The sequence below is a fragment of the Pyricularia grisea genome, assembly GCF_004355905.1.
Source record: "Pyricularia grisea strain NI907 chromosome Unknown Pyricularia_grisea_NI907_Scaffold_2, whole genome shotgun sequence".
Lineage (NCBI taxonomy): Eukaryota > Fungi > Ascomycota > Sordariomycetes > Magnaporthales > Pyriculariaceae > Pyricularia > Pyricularia grisea.
The window spans coordinates 7,243,923-7,263,789 of NW_022156717.1; the positions used below are offsets into that span (position 1 = coordinate 7,243,923).

The window sequence follows — 19,867 nt, forward strand, 5'->3', positions numbered from 1 at the left end:
TAGACTTTCGACGCGTTTGCGTGATGCAACGGAGTGTGGTGGGATGCAATTGACCTCGCGTCAAAAGCAATTTTTGGATGATTTCGCGTGAAAGTGTACAGTAAAAATATATGCTAGGCTGCAATGATGTTACCACAATGGGGAATCCACCGGTAATCGGAAACTAGAAATAGACAGGGGCGGCTCCATACAACTGGAAGCGGGGGTTCTAGGCACTGTGGAGCAATGCAAGCACTTAGTAGTACTGTAGTATAGTACTCCATACTCCATGCAGTATTATTCATTGCCACTCTTATAAGTTCGTTATACGCAAGATGGGTATTTTACATGTGCAGGTGAACGACAAGCTGTAATGAGCAAAATAATGAATCGTTTTTTTAAGCATTTCAAGTGATTTCTTCTCTTCAGTCCCACCTGGGCCAGTTTAAAAGACCCAACCCTCAAAATCATCAACAAATCTCACCGCCGCGTTCAGATACCTGTTGTGAACATCTCCCCACGTCCGAGATGCTTCCCTGATGGCTCGAATACCTAACAATTGCAAACAAAGGTTAGTTTTGATGCACAATAAAATAAGGATTAAAGAAAAAAAAACTACAACTTGACTTATGCTCACCCTTGACAAAGTGTGAATCAGTCGACCACCTCGACGTGACGGCCTGCTCCTCCACGTAGCCCCATCCTTTAGTCGTCACGGGCACGTCGTCCTCCACGACCTTGGGCCGCAGCATCGCAATGTAGACGGCCAGCGTCAACAGCCACCACTGCCGCACCAGGCCCACGTGGAACTTGGCCGGGACGTAGGGCAGCAGTATCCTCACGGCGTGGCTGCTCGTCAGCAGGTGCACCACAAAGAAGTTGTACGAGTGCGTGCCGGGCCGCACGGTGGCCACGAGCAGGTTGACGGCCAGCTCCTGGGACTCGCGAAATTGCCGCAGGGGGTCGTCTCGTATCTCCCACGCGTTCCAGTACTCCAGCAGCAGGTCCTCGTGCTTGGCAAAGACTGCCGGGAAGTTGGCGAAGCCCGGCTCGCTGAAGAGGCCGTCGAAGCGCTTATCGGCAGACAGCCTTTCGATCAGCTCAGAGGGGTTCGTCGACGAAAATGGCGCAGGTTTGGTATAGGAGTGGTCATCGGTGTACTGGTGCAAAAAGTTGTACTGCGTTGCGGCCATTCCTAGGGCCTCGATGGCGATTTCCCGATTATCCATCTCGTAGGCGTAGCTGAGATGGATTAGTGGATGGGCCACTGTGATGATGTGTATAAGTTTTAGTACAAGTAAGTATAAGGAGATTCAGGCAAGGCTTGAAAACAAAATAGACAACAGAAGAAGAACAAGCTACTTACACCCTCCAATCAGCCCGTTAACCAACGGCTCCTTTCCCTCAAACATGTACTTAGCCACGACCTTCTTCCAGTCATAACCGTGCTCGAAAGCCAGGTTATCTTCGAAAAAGTCAATATAGGCCCTCTGGTACCGCCTATCCCCGAGAAAGTCCCTCCAGTCGTCCTGGATTATCTCGGCCGGCGAGTCGGTCCATGGCTCGAGCTCCTTGCTTTGAACGTCATAAATCTCATGCAGCTTGGCCACATCTGCGCCCAGAATGTAGGCTGAGCAGAGTATGTGGGGCATGTGGTTGTCGAACTCGAGGTCGTGGTAGATGATGGCGTGGTTCACGTGATTTGCACGAAGGAGGTGCTTTAGCGTTCTAGGCCGCTTCTCCGCCGCCGTTTCGACGTTGTGCACTTCGACCGGTTCGAGCTTGATTTCAAGTGGCTCCTCTTGGGGAACCAGCCGGTTGACGATCGGCACATATGAAAGAAGTGATGCGGCCATCTCTGCTAGCTGCAGGGGTTTGGCGGGCAACAAGTACACGGATGAGGGAGAAATCGGTATGGCAACGGGTGGCGATGATAATTACGACCCCTAGAGAAAAGTCGATAATCGTGTTTGTATGTTGCGCGCAGACCAAAATTTGTGAGTTGAGAAGTTGAAGAAAATAGTTGTAGTTATTTTAAATACAGCAAATATTGGTCAAGAGACCCGACCCTCTTTGCATCTTTGTTGAGCTCAAAGATCCCCCAAAAGCTCCGCACAACCAAATGGAAACTTATTTGTGCAAATGTGACGTGATGCGCAACTACCCCACACGTCCATCCACAGGCAACGCTCGCTGCTGTCCAACAACACGGACCCCTACCAAAATGCCCCCTGTAAGTCAAATGGGAAAGAAAACTGAATGCCGGGGTCTGACAAAAAGAGAAACCCACTTTAACAGCTGCAATCAAACCCGTCACCTCATGTTAGCCTTTGTAAAAGGGAAAGGAGATGGACAAAAATCCTCCATTTGACAGCAACCGCCAAAAAAGCAGTGTTACCGCCCAGAAAACAAAGTCCGCGCGAAGCTAACATTTCCTCGTGCACAGTCTCATCTTTTTCCCCCCCTCGCCTCGAGTTTCCCTGACAGAAGAGAAAAAAGAAAAAAAAAAAGTATGCAGGACAAGGAACAGCCTCACATTGTCTTCGTCGTCTGGTCTTTCCTTCTCAACTTTGTAATCTTTAACCCCCAGCCAGTCAGCATAGAGCGTGAATCCGATAAACAGCAAAGACAGTGTTTTTTTTTTCTTTCTGTCGTTGGTTAAACCCTCCGGCTCCATAGACTTTCATTTCAACATACCGCCACTCCCTCCGTCTTTCTCCTCGGAAAACTCTCTCTCTCTCCCTCTCTCTTCCCCGCGCTACATGACGGCGCATTTGATATCGACCCCAGGATCCCTCTCGTCTGGTCCCATGCCCCAGCGCAGCCCATTCTCCACCTTGACCACCATACGGATCAGGTTGCGGTCGTACATGCCTTCTAGGTCGTGCTTTGGGCAGCAGATCTTGGTCGCCTTGATGAACGGCGGCGCCTCCTTGGTGGTGCCGTTGAAAAATGTAGGGCAGTTGTTGAAGCCGAACCCCGGCCAGCATGGCTGCACGATGGCCATCCACTGGCACTTGCACGATGGGTCTTTGAACATTGCTGCTTGACACATTTTGTATTCGTAGGGCCTCTTTTTTTTTTTTTTTTTCTCGTCGGCTTTTGATGATTTGTGCGTATCACTTCTTTTCGTTCAGGTTTGATCAATAAACTGGCTCGCTTCCTGGGCAGAAAATTGTGAGACGGACGTCCTTCTTTGTTGAAAAGTGGCAGGCAAGTGAGTGGACATGCGCATCGAATCCTGCTGACTGTGCCCGTTCCAAACACCAACTGAGTGACCAACAAACACTAGACTTGACTCACATGTCCTCTGCATTTCCACTTTGATCCAAACGGGTACTACGTCTGTGTTTAACATTGGTTTCTTATTTCTATACTTTATGTTTTTCATCCGAGGCTCTATACTATACTTTGGTAGAGAACGTGTATGCAACCACCCAAAAGGTAAACCATGAACCGTTCATCAGTACTATCCTACCGTTCACATCCAAATAACGATGCTGTAGTTTAGCGCTGCTTGATATGTGTAGAAGGTACCGTATACTCCCTCCCAAATTTCGCTCTCGTCATTTCATTTCCGCTGATCTTTCGGTTCGATCACAAATTTCACCGTCTCCGGCTGGCGGCCGGGACTGCCGTATCGCTGTCATTATCAGTAGCACCCCCGGTGAGTTTCGTGAGCATGCCTTCGATCCTCCCTATAGATTCTTCAAGCGAGTCCAGCCGGCTTGTTATCTCGGTCATCTCATCGGACTCGGAAATGGCGCCTCGCAACTGCTGGACCAACAACGGGAACGGCGTGATGCTGTCCCTCCGATTCGACGGCTTTGGCGACCGCCGTCTACTGCCTTCCCCTGGCTGACGTGACGATCCTTCGGCCGAAGGAGTTCTCGGTGCAATGTTTTGTTTAGGCCCACCGTTCGTATGGCTAGCAGAGCGCGTAAACTGTCGGCGTATCAGATGTCGCGTCATATAGTCGTCAACCGCAATATCCTCCAGGACGCTATCTGGAGGCGGCACCTCGAATACATCCTGAATGTCTCCGTGTGCCGTGATATGCCAACTCTCCCAAGGCCACTCCCATTGCCTGCCGCTAAACTCTGAGCTCCTGTTCAACCCAGTGCCCACGCTACTGGGCCTTTGTGATTCAGGCCCGCTGGGGTCCTCATTTGGCCAGAGATATAACCTCTCTGCCAGTGCGATGATCAGGAGCAGAGGAAGGTTCAGGGTACGCACGCTCGCAACGTGAATCTTGTGAAACCAGCGGGGCGAGACGAGAAACTTGAGCGGCACCAGGATGAGCAGTGCCAATATGTTGAAAGGCGGCTGGTACGCGAATATGGCATCGGCCTTGACGCCTTCCAGAGTAAGGACGGCATGCCGGTATTGAATTTCGGCCGTCGCATTTTGCACAATGGTGCTAAAGGTGTGGGACAGCATCGAGACCAAAATCGTCAAAAAGAGAGTGTTGCCCAGGAAGGTGAAGGCAATCATCAAAGTCGGTCCCAAAAGCCAATGGAACTCGACCGACTTTGAAATTCCAGTCCCGTCAAGTCCAAACCAAATCCACAACATCCATTTCCCGATTGTGATAGAGTTGTGTTGCCCTTCACCCAACCATAGAAGCGAAAGCAAGAAGCCGCCAAAGCACCAAGCAGCAATAGCCGTGAGTAGTGTGAAATCAGACATCATGGCGCGAAGCGAGACGAAGAGAAGATTGTCGGACAAGAGGTTGAAAGCAATTCGGGGAATGAGAACCGGTGCCCCCATGGCTAGAACATCGAGAGCCTGCTGTCCAGGGTTCTGTAGCCCCATGTGGAGGCCATAGAGCCGCACGATTAGGTATCCCCAGTAGATGACAGAGAATATAACATCCAGAAATGACCAAAGGTTCTGAGTGTAAACCTGCCAGCCGTGCTCGAGAATTGTGGCGAAATTGTCCAGTACCCAACCGAACGCGTACACAGCGAAGCAGATTTCGATCCCACTGACCCTGCTGGCATCCCGCTCAGCCATAAAAGCAAGGTAGAGAGACAAAAGAATGATGAACTGAATGAGCTCAAGGACGTTGCGAGTGCGAGGAACAATGAGCCTGTACTGGTTAAGCAGAGGGGCTGTCCGAGGGTCGTATAGAGAGATCGGCTTTTGCTTGTAGCGATCTGGGATGATGTTGAGAAAGCTGGAAGGCGTGTAGATGATTCTGCCGGTGTAGATAGCATCGATTCTGCGAGTTCTTTGTTAGCAGGGCCGGAATTGTCAAATATGAGTAGGCCTGGACGCCAGCGATTTGGAGTGCATTGTTGATCATGGAACATACACCTTCTGGCACGAAGTAGAGCTCAGAAAGATCTTGCTCTCGCCAACGATGGCAACCTCAAGCGCCGGTAGGGTTCGATAGTGCATTCGATCATGAGTAAGATGTTCCGAGCGCCATATTTCCTCTGGTGCATTCTGGAAAGGATGAAAGCCCGCGATGAGAATATGCGCCAAAACCAGTAGCCCCTCAGTGCCTGGGTTGTCTTCATTGAAACGCCGCAGGATTCTAGTGGCGACCAGCTCACACAGGGTAGCACGGGCATAGTTGACATTCTGGCGGTTGTTCAAGTGCGACTGCTCGTACAAGAACTGAACCCGGTTCACCAGCAAACAATAGACTGTTCAGACGTAACAGATGCAGCCAGCAAGCAGCAGGAGTTGCAAGGTTAGCATAGCTTCAAAACTGCGACCACAAGGCGGCCATGGAGCCACTCACCAATCGAAATATCATCTAGTTCATAGAGCTTATCGACCAAGGGCCGCACCACGGACACGTTGATGCGCACATCCCGCAGCTGTTCGATGCTAAGATAATCTTCAACAATGGAGACAATGTCGCGGCGAATGCGATGAATGTTGGTATAGACGGGGAGATCATGATGCATGTTTGTGACGCAGGAAAAGAGCGGCTCTGAGTCTGTCTCGTGAGCGACAACCCTCCTAGGAAGCAGCGGTCTTGTCTCTTCTGGCGATTGCACCAACGACAAGTTTGACCTGCTGCTGCTATCCGCCATGGCTGTGAGAGGAACAGGGCTTTCACTATAAAAGATTTCGCCCTCTTTTATGTGTGCAGTAGTGTACCAAAGTGCCAACTAAAAGGACCCAAAGATGGATAAGACGACTTTAGCGTCGTGGCCCACACAGTCTGTTGCACCTTTTCCGCTGTTCCAGCCAGGTTCCACTGCAGCACCGGCACGGTGATATGATAAGGACCGATGAATTAATTGAATGTGTCAAGTAGCTTCTTCTTCCCTGGCAGCTAGTCGTGGAGCCGACTTGTAACGCTTCAGAGACAGCTGTATGACTGCGAATGGACCGGGCACGGCTGGTTCCATGCAGCCTGCCTGGTGCTCGGGGTTTGTTGCTGGTTCCCCAAGGGATGGGTGTATGGCAGTTTTGACACGAACGGATGCAGAACTCCCTGGAATCGGCTGAACCTTTTGTAGCCAAGGTAAGGTGGCCAGCCAGCCAGCCAGCCTCCGTCAAGACTAGAAGCAAGCGACAGTCGTGAGGCGGAGGCTTTACCTAGCTGCCATCACTCTGAGAACGAAGAATGACTTCATTGTTGTTGGGGTATTTGTTACTTCTTTGGAGGGCCCAGACTGGTTCAGAATTCCATATTGAATGAGATTCATCGGCGGCAAGGAATTCAAAGTAAATTGTCTGGGTACTTCTGGGGAATTTGAGTGAGTGATTATGGGGTCGAGCCAATGCGTTTCTGCTTACGTCACGAATCAATCGCTGGTAGAATCAGGGTTAGGAGTTGATTTTGGTTCCATTGCATATCGAGCCGAGCCGATAGGTCTTTGTTGCCCCACACCACTTGAGGTAAATGGTTCAATCACATGGGAAAATGGGATGGATCAATAGGCTCATGTCTCCAAGCAGTTAGGTACACAGCTGTGTCTTTGAGGTGGTGGCACTTTCAGAATCTTGACTTTGCTTCAGTCAGCTTGGCTAGTGAGTTTGGTTTCATAAGCAGAAGACACCTGCAATGTCTGACTTGCATATATCCTAGAATCCAGGTACCTTATCTGATTTGGGTCCACATCAGGTTCGTCAGGAGAGATCAGGTCCACAATTAATCAGGAAGACAGTGGTACGTGCAGTCAATCCCTGAGGCTCTGGTTATCCTCATTACAGCAACAAGTGGGATCGAGAAAAAGAAAAAGGAAAAAAAGAATAGCAAGGTCTGCACATTGCCAACAAACCCCCGTCTCTCTTTTTCCCACAACCGAACCCCCAAAAGCCATGATCTCCCTCGCGACCGTACACGCGGGACAAAATGCGCGTTGAAACCGAGACCCACACGAATTGCGAAACGATGATAGCCGCTACCGTACTAGATCCCACTAAGAAACCAAAATAAACGACAACAAGACCAAGAAAAAAAAAACCACTACGAAACCGAGACAAATAAACGGGGGCAGCTAAACAAAAAAAAAAAAAAAAAAAAAAAACACCCCCCGCGCCCACCCGAGCAAAATACAAAAAAAGGGCAATGCTCACCCTCACCAACATCTGCCGCCTCCCGACCAAGCTCCGCCGCCGCGCCCGCCGCCGCCGAATGGCCACTCTCTGGTTCCTCGCGCTCCTGACGCTGGTCGTCTTTTTGCCCGTGTACGCCGTCTACAAACCCCCGACGATCCTGCTGCGACACCTGGCGCGGCGGTGGCCGGACGTGCTGTGGCAGGTAGACGGCTTGCCGGCTGACCGGCGCGTCGTGGCGCTGACCATCGACGACGCGCCGTCGGACCAGACGCCCGAGATCCTGCGGCTGCTGCGTGAGCACGGTGCGCGGGCCACGTTCTTCGTCATCGGCGGGCAAGTGGAGGAGGACGGCGGGCGGCGGAGGGACGTGCTGCGGCAGATTGTGCGCGAGGGTCACGAGCTGGGCAACCACGCCATGCACGACGAGGCCGCCCGCTCCCTGAACCCGGCCGAGCTCGAGGAGCAGATCCTGCACGTCCAGGAGCTGCTGCGCGACGCCTATGCCGATTCCGACGGCGACACGACTACAACCACTACCACTACTACTACTACTACTACTACGACGACGACGACGACGACGCAGCGATACCAATACTACCGTCCGGGGTCGGGCTTCTTCACCGACTCGATGCGCAAGCTGGTCGCCCGCCTGGGCTACCGCCTGGTCCTGGGCAGCATATATCCACACGACGCGCAGATCACAAACTGGCGTCTCAACGCGAGGCACATCCTCAGCATGCTGAAGCCAGGAAGGATCGTCATCTGTCACGACCGGCGGAGCTGGACGGTGCCGATGCTTACAAAGGTCCTTCCCGAGGCCAAGAGACGCGGCTACAGGTTCGTCACCGTCACGGAGTTGCTTCTCGAGGCCGAAGAGGTGCTCGGAGATACGTGAACGAGACAAAAACGGCCATGGAATGGCGTGTACAACTTAATGAGCTTGTTTTTTTTTTTCTTGAACTTTTCATTCGCTTCCTGTGTATATAACCATCTTAGCGAGCAGCATGACTGTATAAATTACTATTAATGATGATACCACTTGCATATCGATCTGAACAATGCCACGCCCTACCAGATGTGACATGGCACTTCGTCGTGGTTACAATCCTTGGGATGAACGAGGATGATCAAGTCGATGCAATCTTATCCCGCAACCTTGATGCGTATATTACTAGCTACCAATTTAAGCAAAAGTATTTATGGGCAAAGTCCAATATATTTGAATCCTATTGAGAATCTCGAAAAGAAAACATGCCGTTGATCCATATTCAACAACTCGCTAGTCTAACATTTAAGGCTTGGTACTGATAATGTGAAACACAGAAAAGCTCGCGATAAAAGTTTCGAGAGACTGCTGGTATGTCCCATTATTGATATCTATCTACCTTCCCACCTCGATTTTTATGAGGTTCAAGCTATTACCAGGTTCGATATTTCATCCACAACCTGGGCTTGTCAAGGTGGAGAAACCCGTAACAGCTTTGATAATTCTGGCTAGTTGGCTTGTCCATTCCCTTTCCCTTTCCCTTTGCAAGCGTCACTTGGAACGAGCAGCAAGCCTCAACAACTGGATCGAACAGTTCAACCAGTTGCGCACTCAAGACAAATGAAATAGACCATAAGGCAGCCCAGTACATAGCCGCGGGCTATATGCCATGACGAGAAAAGAAACACACCGGGTTCAAGAATAAAGGAAAAACGATGACAATGGTTTTTCAACTCCGCAAACAAGCCCCAGGTAGCCAGAAACAGTAGGTAATAGAAAAAGTAAGCCGAAGGAGTCGCCCAGGCTATGAAGTCGGTTGTATGGAGTATAATGTACATCGCGTATGTAAGTGTGGAATGGTGAAGGTGACAAAAAAAAGTCGGCTAGCGAAAAGTGTGTCTTGTATATGGCGGCCGTTTTTTTTTCGGGCCAAAAATAGACAGGTAAACATTACCGACATACATGGTCGTGAGTCGTAGTAGAAATGGGAAGAAAAGAAGAGAAAGAAGAAAGAAAAAGAGAACAAAAGTACAATGCTCTGTATGCATAGGCTGGCAATATGGAACAATTTCAATATTGTCCAAGCCTCAACTCCTGATGACTGGCTCCGAATGTGCATTATGCGGCCCTGGAAAAGGTCCAGCTGGCTCAAACAAGGAGCCAGAGGGGGGTATCAAAGTAGGGCCACAAACTCAATGACCCGAAAGCTCAAGGGGATTTCCTCTATGCCTGAAGCTTAGTGCTTCCACAACCAACGAGAAAGCCCTTGGGTCCGAAATCTGTAGGTTGCCGCAGAATAATTTTGATGGAAAGCTTCGCTCGAAATGCATATGCCCGCAGAACGCCGAAAGCCCCCATGTATATGGTCGTGAACTCACGACATCCATCATGTACACTGCGTTGCCTCTCTATGTGCGTCATATTGTTGGCGCACCAGGTCGGCCTTGGTTTAGACTCGACAGCAACTCTCCCGGTGGAATCCTTTGGATCCCACTTCCTCTGTCATACATGGAGGTAGGTGCCGGTACGTAACCCTCGCGCTTCTTTCTAAGTCGGTCCATGAAGAGACCAGCGAGGACGATAAGAAGCATGAGCACCAGGGAAATTCCGAGACCGATCAATACAACAGCCACCAATGGAAGGCGCCCACCCTCTGTGAAGATAACGGTCCGTTAGTATGGATTCAGAAGAGAAGAGGATTGCAGGCGGAAACCCAGGCAAATAGCTGGCTTACCGGTTGAAGTGAAGAATTGGGACTTCTCCACAAAGACGCGAGAGATTGAGCCCGGAGTGCGATCACTCGAGGTGGTGAGGGCGTACGCTTGGTATGATGTTCCATCGAAGAGAGCAGCCGACGCGGATCCAAAACTGGGAATCCTGATGGATCCAGTGAGCATGAGTGCTTGATTGGATGAAACGATATCAGTGCTGTCGTGGTCGGATGTTAATGTGAACACTTGGAGACTGCGAACAATAGATCCTTGACCCAGAGCCGGTGCTTCGAGCCACTTTGATCCGTCGTACTTCATGATGTAAACCGAACCGTTCGTAGCCGATGTTCCAGAAGCCCAGATTTGATCACCATCCTTCGATGCTGGTGTCAAGACCTCCACTGGACCGGGAAGCTGATCGGCTCCAGGGAATGAGTCCCAGCTGCTAGAACCAGTGTTGTATCGGGCCAAGTTCGTCTTCATCGTATCATTAATTGTGATGTTGCCGCCGACCACGAGCATCGAGTTGCTCATCCACATCATACTGTGAACTGATCCTTCGAGGTTGGAGCCCGGTCGATTCCAGACTCCTGATGAAGCGCTATAGTAGCAGACACCAGGACATCCCAGAGAACCTGCCAAAGTGAAGGACCCTCCGACATATACGTCTGAAGAGTCGGGACGAGCGACGATTGCCTGTACGGTGGAGTTGCCTCCAGAGAGTGCTGGCGGTTGAGTGTTGTAGGTCTTGCTAGCCAAGTTGTACGAGATCAGTCCGCTCACAGTTACGCCGTTGACGTTACCGGTGACGTTCCCACCCGCAAAAAGAGTGTCTCCTTGAACCGCCACTGCCCTAAAGGTGGAGTTCTCAGAGAGCTGGTTGAGGCCTGTGACAGTGTCCTTGTCCCCACCATCAATGATGACTATATTGTGAACAGTGTTGCCATCCGTCGCCGTGGCTGTGAAATGTCCTGCCAGCACCGTCATATTCCTGCCGTCGTTCCCGTAAAATGCGCCGGCATTCACACCCGATGACCCGCTGTTGAGGGACGAGTCTCGTTTGGTGAGGTTCGATGTCGACGATGATGCCGCACTGGACTGGATCTTAGCAGGAAACCGACCAACCGAGTTGCCGAATAAAGTTGCGGCTCCGTGCGCACTAAGTGAGGCCGAAGACACTGTGCCGGCGTAAAAGTTTCCGTTCCCAGGTACGTCCAAGATCGAGGACGACAGAAGGCCATCGATAGCCTCGACTCCATCGAGATTGTTGAGCCAGTTCCGCTGCGATGGCACCCAGACGGCAAACCCATTCACGGGTACGGCAGGGTTGCTACCAAATGACCGAAGCTGTCGGAACGAGCCGCTGAAGGCGACCACCGTCTCATCAGGAGAGTCGGTAATGTTCATTGTCATTAAAACGGCGTTTCGAACATTGCCCTCAACTCCACCGCCGAGAGCTGACCATGTTCTAGTGGCAGTGTCTAGAACAGCTACACTGTTGAGATCTCTGACTGAGTTGTCCTGAGTGGCGGAGAAGCTGCCGGCGACATATAGCTTAGTGCCAGCCAGTGCCATGGTAGCCACGGCGCCATTCAGGCCCCCAGATAACGGTTGAGTACTACCATTGTTGGCAGAGTTGACACCAACGATGTTACGGGCTCCGTCGCCGTCGAAATCACCACCCACAAAGGTCACATCTCCGGCCGCTGCTAATGCAACAACGCTGGTAGAGGTACCAAGAGATGAGCCAAGTTTGTGGAAGGGGGAAGAGTCGAACTCGTTAGCATCAATACTCGTCTTTGTTGGGTCCCAGTCAAACAACCCATTCAGACCACCCGTGGAGTTGACCTGAACGAAACCAACACGCTGAGCAACAAACGTCATTGTGTCCAGAGACTGTCCGTTGAGTGGTGTCATTGTGATGGTGGGTCGGAAGGAACCGGTAGTTTGCATCTGACCAAAGTATATCTGATCATATTTTTCGAAATTGTTGGTCTGGAACAGTTGAACTGACTGAGTGACACCTGGCCGAGGGTTGATGGTCACGTTGACCTGGCCTCTGGTATCACAGGTATTATCAGGTATGCAACCTGGTGTGTACATGTTTACTGAAAAGTCACCCGAGCTACGGATGTCGGGAGAGAAGACAACGGACGCAGAGTTGGACGTGACCGGGCTTGAGAGCCGTGCGGATAGATACTGAGACTGACTCTGCAGAGACGCTGAAACTGAAAATGGGCCAGTGGCAGTCGCAGATGAAGGGTTGGTAGCCCCAGCGCAAGATGGCTCGTTGAAGTCATTAATGGCGTAGGTGAAGATATCATCTTGGAAGAGTTCGATCCCATCCAGACCACCGCCACTTCCGTAGAACTCGGAAATGTCAATGCGGAACCCGTTCATGCCAATCACGTTGACAAAGTGAAAGTCCTGGTATTGGAGGCTGCTGTCGTTGCTCAGTGGACACTCGCTGGTACAGGAGGCGTTCTTCCCGGTTGCTGGGTCTATGTACGTAAAGTTCATAATACCATTAATCGGTTGAGCAGTGAAGCGCCAAGTCTTCGTGCCGCGACCGTCCTGGTGGGTGTTGCGTAGACGGAGCTTTGTCGGCTGGAAGCCAAACCTGAAGCTTGCTTGCCAAAAGCCTGGCGTGTTATCTTGGAGCAACCACGTATTTCCCGCGCCAGTGGCTCCGGCCGCCTTGCATACGATGTTCCTGGGATCACTGAACCCGTTGGTCGAGGACGAAGAGCCGGCTGTAATATTAGACTTGTCGATGTTGATGGCCTGTCCGTCAGGGTGGCTAGGGAGGCTTCCATTCCCCAGCCCAGTGAAGTCTCCTCCGAAAATAATGTGCCCGTTTGAGGCTTTGGAGATAGATCGCACCTGACCATTAAAACCACCAAAAGGAAGGTCGGTCCACTGATTGTTCTTCCAAGTAATGGCATTGGTTGAGCTGTTACCCCGGAAAGTACCCCCAACGTAGATTGTGCTAGATTCTCGATCGCACAAAACGGCGTCGACACGGCCTTCGAGCCCAGGCAAAGGTGTGGCCTGTGAATTATTCGGGTTGAAGATTGCAATTGCTGGCGACTTTTGAGAGCCGATGCTAGTGAAGTTTCCGCCCAGTACCACTCCGGCCAGTTCTCCATTGCTCAAAACATATGCACACATGGCATTGATCGACGCATCCGTGCCGACAACGGTGGCGAGCGCTCCATTGGGCGCCCGCGCGAGTAGTGACTCGCTTCCATTCGAATTAAACTGGCTTTCCGATTGCCCCTCAAACTGGTATAGAGACAATCCTGAAAAATCACCTGCGAGGCCAACACGCCCCAATTGTGAGAGGTCGAGATTGGCCTGGGGGGCGGGTTTGAAGTTGACGGCGTTTGCTGTCGGTATTGATGCGAGTGCGCATACTGTGAGGAGAGAAGAGAAAGGGTCGGGCATCTGCTTTCGACGCGCAGAACGCCGCCGACAAAGAGGTCTCATCTCGAGACTATCTCGTCAGGCAGCTGAAGCCTACCTCAAACGATCGGTGCGTCGTGTGGCCGTCGTCCCCGGTAGAACTTGATTGACGGCAAAAAATGCACGGATCATGAGGTCAGGCTATGAGAGAGCCATGTGAGGAGGACGGCAAAAAGCTATGGCACCGACGAATGTGGCCCCGACCAGAAAGCTGCAAGCGTGTACACGAACAAGTATTGAATTTTGTCTAGTGCTCGTTGACGTGGGTTCGGTCCGTGAGCGTGGCCGGGTGATGTGCGCTCAAGCGCGAGTCGTCGAGGGTTAAAACGAGCGTGGGTCGGGTCGGTCGGTCGGTCGGTCGGTTGGGTGGTTAATGCGCTCGATATTCTCGTGATTGAGAGTCGATCGAGATGTTGTTGAACAACAGTAGCAAGCAGATTTGATCCCCGCGCAGCCGGCTATGCAAGCGGTGGAATCTAGAAGTCGTTTGGTTTGGAATGAAGAGAATGTGTTGTGTTCAGCGGTTGCTGTGTGCAATCGATTGACGGATCCAGCGTTCCGTCAGGTCCATGAAACTGTGAATTGGTTGGCTCGATCGATCCAGGAACGGGGTGTAGTTGAAATTCTTTGGCGTGACACGCGCGACTCAAGCTAACGGCAGTGAGGTTAGGCTGGATAAAGGAAATTGGCTGCAATGAAGCGGTCCCGGGTGGGTTTGCGACAAACGGGACTAAATTGCTGTCTCTGATTGGCCAGAACGGTCAATTGATGTCGCTAAAATCAGGTTAGGGTGCTACTGACCCCTGGGCCTGACCCTGAGAAACCGTAAAGTAAAAAATGGATGGCTGGGTTTGTCTTGGAGGAGAAGTCCGTAAAACCACAAACAGCCGACAGGTGTAACAATGAGGAAAAGTGGTGAGTACCTTACCTTATTCTTTCCTCAGTCTCAGATTCTCCTGATTCCTGACTTAATTTTTTTTCTTCTCTTTCTTTGGCTCGACCGGGCGGGAGACCGGGCGGGAATGGGAACGATGGAGTAAGCTTGGACGCTTTGTCGCAAAGAAAGGTACCAGACGCCCACGTTACACTGAAAATGGGATGGAGGCAGGGACCAAAAGCTATGGGACTGCTGGTTGGCTGCCGTGTGCAGAATGGCCGGTGCGTCGTAAACGAGCTAATTTAACCAAAAGACCATAAGAAAAAAAAAATGAAAAATAGTGTGAAGAACTGCTAGAGAGGGCAAAAAAGAGAAGTAAAATTAATTGAAAATGAGAAGAAAAACGAGCCGGTCAATTCTGTCAAAGACGTCAGCTCGCAAAACCCCAGAGACGATCTCTCGTAAAAAAAAACCGAACCAAGACGGAATGATGAAAGTCTAGCAGCGGAAATCAACCAGCACGGAACACTAGGTGCCTGCGCCCGATGTCTGATCAGGGGTTGGGGATCCTTACATGACTGGAAACGAGTGACTGCAGTTGATTGCCCTTTACTCCGCGGCGGTCACGAAGAGGGGCTCACCCAAAGCTGAAGCGCGAGCAGAAGGAGCGTGGGTAGAGAATGAATTGGTGACAGGATGCTAGAGAAGGAATTCAAAAGGAACGTTGGTGAAGGAAGAAACAAAAACACAATCGGGAGCTTAATCTCGTGCAACTACTAGAATAGAATTAGAAAGTGGCCACCGCCTCTTTTGCCAATCAAGAAAGGTCTAACGGAAAGCAAGCAAAGTAAAAAAAAAAGCCTCGACAAGATCAAGCCTCTGATTATGATAGGCCAGTCGGACACGACTCAAAAAGTCCGGACGACACTTGGGTTCACGTCTTCGCTGCATGTGTCCTGGGCCCAAATCCACTCTGGGCTTGTCTTCTGCTTGCGCAATCTGCAGGGCTTGGACAATCTGGGCAAGCTCCATGGGATGCCAATGCCACACAATTTCTCTTGTCAGGGGCTAGCTCGGCACTAACAGGACGAACGGGGCAGCTGTCAGTTTTACGGGGAGACTTGGGTACTACTTGGCTCCAGCTATTAGAGAAAAAAAAGAAAGAAAGAAATCCAAATGAGGGGAAAGGCAAGCAAGCAAGTAAGCTGTCAAAGAGCCTCCAGATTGCAAGCCACATCAGGTGGATTCCCTCTTGGGGCGATAGTAGCTCTTTCTTGAATTCAAGTGGACAATCCATCAATGCAACCAATATTGCGTTCGTCTACAGCGAGCTAGAGCGAATAGCATTTTTACAAAGTAATATAAACAAAACGCCCGGTGCCCATGGGCGCAGCTCCTAACATTCAGGTGAAAACTTGGAATACACAATTCGGCGTACTTGGCATTACTTCCCCATACGCAATTCTATTTCCGGACCTTGGAGAAAGAAAGGTAATCAATAGAAGCTAACACAATACGATGAATGAACAAAAATCACGACATATTGGCGTTTTCCATGGGCGATAGCTGAGCAAATATATTATAGGTTATATCTGCATGGTCTCCCTCCTGTTTGTTTCTGGCTCGCACCAACCAGAGATTTCGACCTATATCGTAAGATAAGTCAAGATTTGCTAAGACCTCTTAAGTACGCTTCTATCGCTTCTGGCCGTTGCCCAGCGTTGACGAGCTATCCCCTACATGCATGAAACACTTGATGTTTGTCTGATGTGGCAGTACCACTAATATCCAGTGCTAAAAATGTCAGGTTCTCAGGTAAGAAATGCATTCAAGTCCTCAAAGTCTGGCTCAAATTTCCCAGTGTCGATCGAGCCCATAGAATGCACATCTTTCATGGCCAAGATCATGCCGCCTGATGCAATCATAAGGTCACGTATGCAACAACTAGATCGGGTACACGATCTCTATATTCTCCCAGAAGCAAAGCTCGATGCCATGCGCTCATGCAAGACGGGTAGTTTGTTTCCTGGCGACGATCATACCCCTCCTCTGACCACGGTATCTTATCGTTACGGAGATAATATTAGCCTTGACGACGTTTTATGCTTGGCTCCTTGCGGGAATCAGCCATGCTTTGAATAGGTGGACCTTGTCAGTCGGCCCATTATTCCAAAGGGCTGATGGAGGCGGCAAAGGAAGAAAATGTATTGAACGATGAAACAACGTCATCGGTCTGGAAGCATCAAGTACCCAAATTGTATTTTATTGCGAACACCTCATGCACTGCCTCTTCAATATGCACACAAGCGACAATGCATTATGCGGTTCAAGTTGACACCAGGTGAGCACACCGTTGACCTCGAGTAAGAAGGTATGGTATTCGATGTTTGAGGGTCAAAATCGGAACGTGCACTAAGATATAGGCTTTGAAACTTGATTCTACCGGTAGTTGTCATATCCACCATGATCATCGCCATCATCACATGGTTACGTACCTACACATGGTGCTTATGATTGTTGACGTTCTCCCAAGACTAATGGGTGGTCACGTTATCTCTAGCTCAACTTGCTCTCACTAGTCGCGGCGTGTCGATTCTTGTACTCCCTTGGGCTTTCAAATTTTCCTCGCCCTCCCCACATGCCCAGCTTCTTCAATTTTGCCTTTGCTTCGGCAGCACGGTACTTTTCCTCCAATCCGCCAAACTCTGCGCCGATCTTGGCGTCGTACACCGTGGCCAATCCACGCTTTATCATCTCCAGACCGACGTCTTTCCTAAAGAGCCAATGGCGCACCCACACCGTCCCGACGACCCTTTCGTACTGATCCCGCCTGTAGATGTAGGTCCGCACATTACGACCAAGTATATAGGACTTTAGAAAGTCCAACGCTTCGGCGCTGAACGGCTGGGCTTCTCGTCCAAAATGCGCTGCTTCTGGAGCGTCGACTCCGGCGATGCGGACGGGGATCTGATTTGTTTGGAGTTAGCGGTCTAGGTTGGCGATACAAGGTCTCTGTGCTTGGCTTCACGCGTCGTCCGGACCGGTGCAATTCTCCATGCCGCCATCATCGCAAAAAAAAAATAAAAAAATAAAAAAAATAAACTAAAAAAAAAAAACTTACAGTCTTGCCCTTGAGCGCTTTTCGCTCAGTCGGTACGCTCCTCAGCCAGTTCCATCCTGCCAGTCGTCCGCCGGGCGTGTGGAACAGGTGGAAGTTGTCGCCGTCGCCCACGCTGGTGACGCGGCCAAAGAGGCTCCTCCTGCGGAAGAAGCCCGGGTGTATGTAGTTTGTTCCTGGGATGCGGCGCAGGTATGAGCGGTAGAATTGTACGGCGGCCAATATGGTGGTCGTGGCGATCGCCGTGGGAACCCAGTTCCGCGGTTCCTTGTAGTGTTCCCAATCCGTCTTGTTCAGGCTTTCATTCCAATGTCGCGCGGGCTTTGGGCCGTCGGAGCTGTTGTCGCTGCTCCATGGCCACCGCATCATGTGCTTTGCTGGAACTTTGCTTGAACCAGTGCGTGGGGGACTACCTCATCATTGGTACCCGCGTTTACGTCGAATTATCTGTCGACGGCGGGAGGGATCCCTGGGAGTGGCATCTATGCTGTGGATTGAAAGTTAAGCCGAGGACCGGTGACAACCGGTGTGGATGTCAAAGCTTGGACGAATCAACAGCTTGAGAGGATCCATTTTGCCTAAGGCATTCAGATTCAATCCATACCTCGCTGATCTAATCTTATCTTATCAAGATCTTATCTGTCATCCAGGTTGGTCCGCCACCACCAGGCTTGAGATGACCAAGGTCCTTTCCATATCAGACCATGTTCTAATTGTGCTGCGTTTAGATTGGGAGATATGATATGAAATACAAACAGCGAGTTAAGCGACAAGAGGAAAACACAACTTCGGATGTGGAGGGCCGCTCAGAAAAGCTAATAACTTATGACATAAATTATCCCCCTATAGTCGCTCCTAAAAACCATAAGAACAAAAACTTGGAATAACATGAGGCTCGAGTTCGATTTGACTTGTTCTAGTCTCTGAAATTAAATAACTATCAGTACGGTGCTTTTCGATCCATAGACAGCTTGCGTGGAAGGTTGGCCCAGTATATCCTATGGCTGTACCGGCATTGGATATTCATAACCCTGACCGAGCTAAACTATGTCAAAATTACCAATGGATGCGAGAAAGAGGTTGTAAGATGGAATGGTAGTATCATTACAGTTGAGCAACTTGACGCAGTTCGCTGCAATTTCCGGCACACGCTCAGGAGTCTTTGGGTTTCTTGGCGCAGTGTCGACCACTTCTATTAACATCAAGCAAGTAAGGTAAGGCAGGTAGGTCAAGTGATGGAGGGGGTGATAGCTATGCGACTCGCTATCTCTTGCTGCAGCTGGTTAGTCTGGCTTATCCAAGAGGTCATTGATATGGCGAGAGAATGTGGGCTACCTGCACATGCATGCCCATCGCCCTCGCGGACTGTGAAAAGGCAGGTGCCCATTCGTCATTGAGAGACATTCTACATTTATAATTCACTCAGTCATGGTATTCCTTCACATACGACCATACCCACTGGAATATACGGGATCCCGTCCGCTCTCCCCTAGTCAAACCAGTGAGGGCCGAACTAGTACTCAGGTGGGTGACCACTGGGGAATCCTCGGTGTTGTATGTTTTTGTACTTTTTGCCGATCCATGTCTTTGTGCAATCTTTAGATATATACTCGATGCTTTCTTACGTAGCCCCCTGTTCGTACACTGGCAGGTCTGGACCATTATACACTTATTGTTTTTTTTTTTTTGTTGGAAGACATGAGCCTGTGCTTTTCTTCGGAACATCTTGGTCATAGCTGTACTCTTCCCTGGAGCTAATGGAATAGGAGCTGTGAGGCAATTTGCATATAACCTAGATGTCGATAAATGTTCCACAGCTACTTTATAATAACTGCATCTCAGTTGAGGGCATATTTCTATCCTGTCACTTGGGTCTCGCCTTTGCATGATGAGTCTCAATCCTGAGGGCTTAAGCAAGTATTTTGAGCTCGAAGACAGTAGGCTTACGATTATCATGCTTAGAATATTCGATTCACCAATTTAAATAAAGTAAGTGAAACTCTCATATGTCGGTATTACACCATGCGTTTCCCGCGTATCAAAATTTCCTATCCATATCGAATATGTCTTGCAGATGTCTGTTGCCTCTTGGACAACTGTTTACCTTGGGGCTCTAGTGAGATATCAATCTCCCAGCCCAAAACTTATACCTTGCTTTATCGGTAAAGTTTTCATTACTATCATAAGACTATTTGGCAGCTGAG

General features: G+C 50.2%; 7 protein-coding genes across 7 annotated transcripts; 2 read left to right on the plus strand and 5 right to left on the minus strand.

The window, feature by feature from the left end:
* Positions 1–335: 335 nt before the first annotated feature.
* Positions 336–2,045, minus strand: PgNI_04734 (uncharacterized protein). Its single transcript, XM_031124777.1, has 3 exons — positions 1,346–2,045; positions 617–1,246; positions 336–531 (listed from the first exon to the last, which is right to left on the minus strand). The coding sequence occupies exons 1-3, from the start codon at positions 1,833–1,835 to the stop codon at positions 425–427; spliced, it is 1,227 nt and encodes a 408-aa protein (XP_030984813.1). The 5' UTR covers positions 1,836–2,045; the 3' UTR covers positions 336–424.
* A 158-nt stretch (positions 2,046–2,203) lies between these two features.
* PgNI_04735 (uncharacterized protein) lies at positions 2,204–3,029 on the plus strand (the record flags this gene model as incomplete). The annotated part of the gene is made up of 3 exons (XM_031124778.1): positions 2,204–2,212; positions 2,498–2,585; positions 2,770–3,029. 3 exons carry the CDS (start codon positions 2,204–2,206, stop codon positions 3,027–3,029), a joined length of 357 nt encoding a protein of 118 aa, XP_030984812.1.
* Positions 2,738–3,019, minus strand: PgNI_04736 (uncharacterized protein; the record flags this gene model as incomplete). The annotated part of the gene is made up of 1 exon (XM_031124779.1): positions 2,738–3,019. The coding sequence occupies one exon, from the start codon at positions 3,017–3,019 to the stop codon at positions 2,738–2,740; it is 282 nt and encodes a 93-aa protein (XP_030984732.1).
* Positions 3,030–3,336: 307 nt separating the features above from the next.
* PgNI_04737 (uncharacterized protein) lies at positions 3,337–6,648 on the minus strand. The gene is made up of 3 exons (XM_031124780.1): positions 5,732–6,648; positions 5,297–5,633; positions 3,337–5,203 (listed from the first exon to the last, which is right to left on the minus strand). Exons 1-3 carry the CDS (start codon positions 6,027–6,029, stop codon positions 3,586–3,588), a joined length of 2,253 nt encoding a protein of 750 aa, XP_030984814.1. The 5' UTR covers positions 6,030–6,648; the 3' UTR covers positions 3,337–3,585.
* An 868-nt stretch (positions 6,649–7,516) lies between these two features.
* Positions 7,517–8,401, plus strand: PgNI_04738 (uncharacterized protein; the record flags this gene model as incomplete). The annotated part of the gene is made up of 1 exon (XM_031124781.1): positions 7,517–8,401. The coding sequence occupies one exon, from the start codon at positions 7,517–7,519 to the stop codon at positions 8,399–8,401; it is 885 nt and encodes a 294-aa protein (XP_030984722.1).
* Positions 8,402–8,707: 306 nt separating this feature from the next.
* Positions 8,708–14,618, minus strand: PgNI_04739 (uncharacterized protein). Its single transcript, XM_031124782.1, has 3 exons — positions 14,597–14,618; positions 10,227–14,412; positions 8,708–10,145 (listed from the first exon to the last, which is right to left on the minus strand). Exons 2-3 carry the CDS (start codon positions 13,690–13,692, stop codon positions 9,910–9,912), a joined length of 3,702 nt encoding a protein of 1,233 aa, XP_030984721.1. The 5' UTR covers positions 13,693–14,412; positions 14,597–14,618; the 3' UTR covers positions 8,708–9,909.
* Positions 14,619–16,957: 2,339 nt separating this feature from the next.
* Positions 16,958–18,192, minus strand: PgNI_04740 (uncharacterized protein). Its single transcript, XM_031124783.1, has 2 exons — positions 17,667–18,192; positions 16,958–17,512 (listed from the first exon to the last, which is right to left on the minus strand). Exons 1-2 carry the CDS (start codon positions 18,030–18,032, stop codon positions 17,102–17,104), a joined length of 777 nt encoding a protein of 258 aa, XP_030983757.1. The 5' UTR covers positions 18,033–18,192; the 3' UTR covers positions 16,958–17,101.
* Between the last annotated feature and the right edge of the window lie 1,675 nt (positions 18,193–19,867).

What these genes read in the sequence shown, in the direction of transcription:
- PgNI_04734 (XM_031124777.1), bottom strand. Translation starts at nt 1,835, where the DNA reads ATGGCCGCATCACTTCTTTCATATGTGCCGATCGTCAACCGGCTGGTT. An exon ending in TAACGGGCTGATTGGAGGGT is followed by an intron (nt 1,247 to 1,345) that starts GTAAGTAGCTTG and finishes ACATCATCACAG; the next exon opens with TGGCCCATCCACTAATCCAT. An exon ending in TGATTCACACTTTGTCAAGG is followed by an intron (nt 532 to 616) that starts GTGAGCATAAGT and finishes TGCAATTGTTAG; the next exon opens with GTATTCGAGCCATCAGGGAA.
- PgNI_04737 (XM_031124780.1), bottom strand. Translation starts at nt 6,029, where the DNA reads ATGGCGGATAGCAGCAGCAGGTCAAACTTGTCGTTGGTGCAATCGCCA. An exon ending in ACTAGATGATATTTCGATTG is followed by an intron (nt 5,634 to 5,731) that starts GTGAGTGGCTCC and finishes ACGTCTGAACAG; the next exon opens with TCTATTGTTTGCTGGTGAAC. An exon ending in TCTACTTCGTGCCAGAAGGT is followed by an intron (nt 5,204 to 5,296) that starts GTATGTTCCATG and finishes AAGAACTCGCAG; the next exon opens with AATCGATGCTATCTACACCG.
- PgNI_04739 (XM_031124782.1), bottom strand. Translation starts at nt 13,692, where the DNA reads ATGAGACCTCTTTGTCGGCGGCGTTCTGCGCGTCGAAAGCAGATGCCC. An exon ending in CCAATTCTTCACTTCAACCG is followed by an intron (nt 10,146 to 10,226) that starts GTAAGCCAGCTA and finishes TTATCTTCACAG; the next exon opens with AGGGTGGGCGCCTTCCATTG.
- PgNI_04740 (XM_031124783.1), bottom strand. Translation starts at nt 18,032, where the DNA reads ATGATGCGGTGGCCATGGAGCAGCGACAACAGCTCCGACGGCCCAAAG. An exon ending in AAGCGCTCAAGGGCAAGACT is followed by an intron (nt 17,513 to 17,666) that starts GTAAGTTTTTTT and finishes CAAACAAATCAG; the next exon opens with ATCCCCGTCCGCATCGCCGG.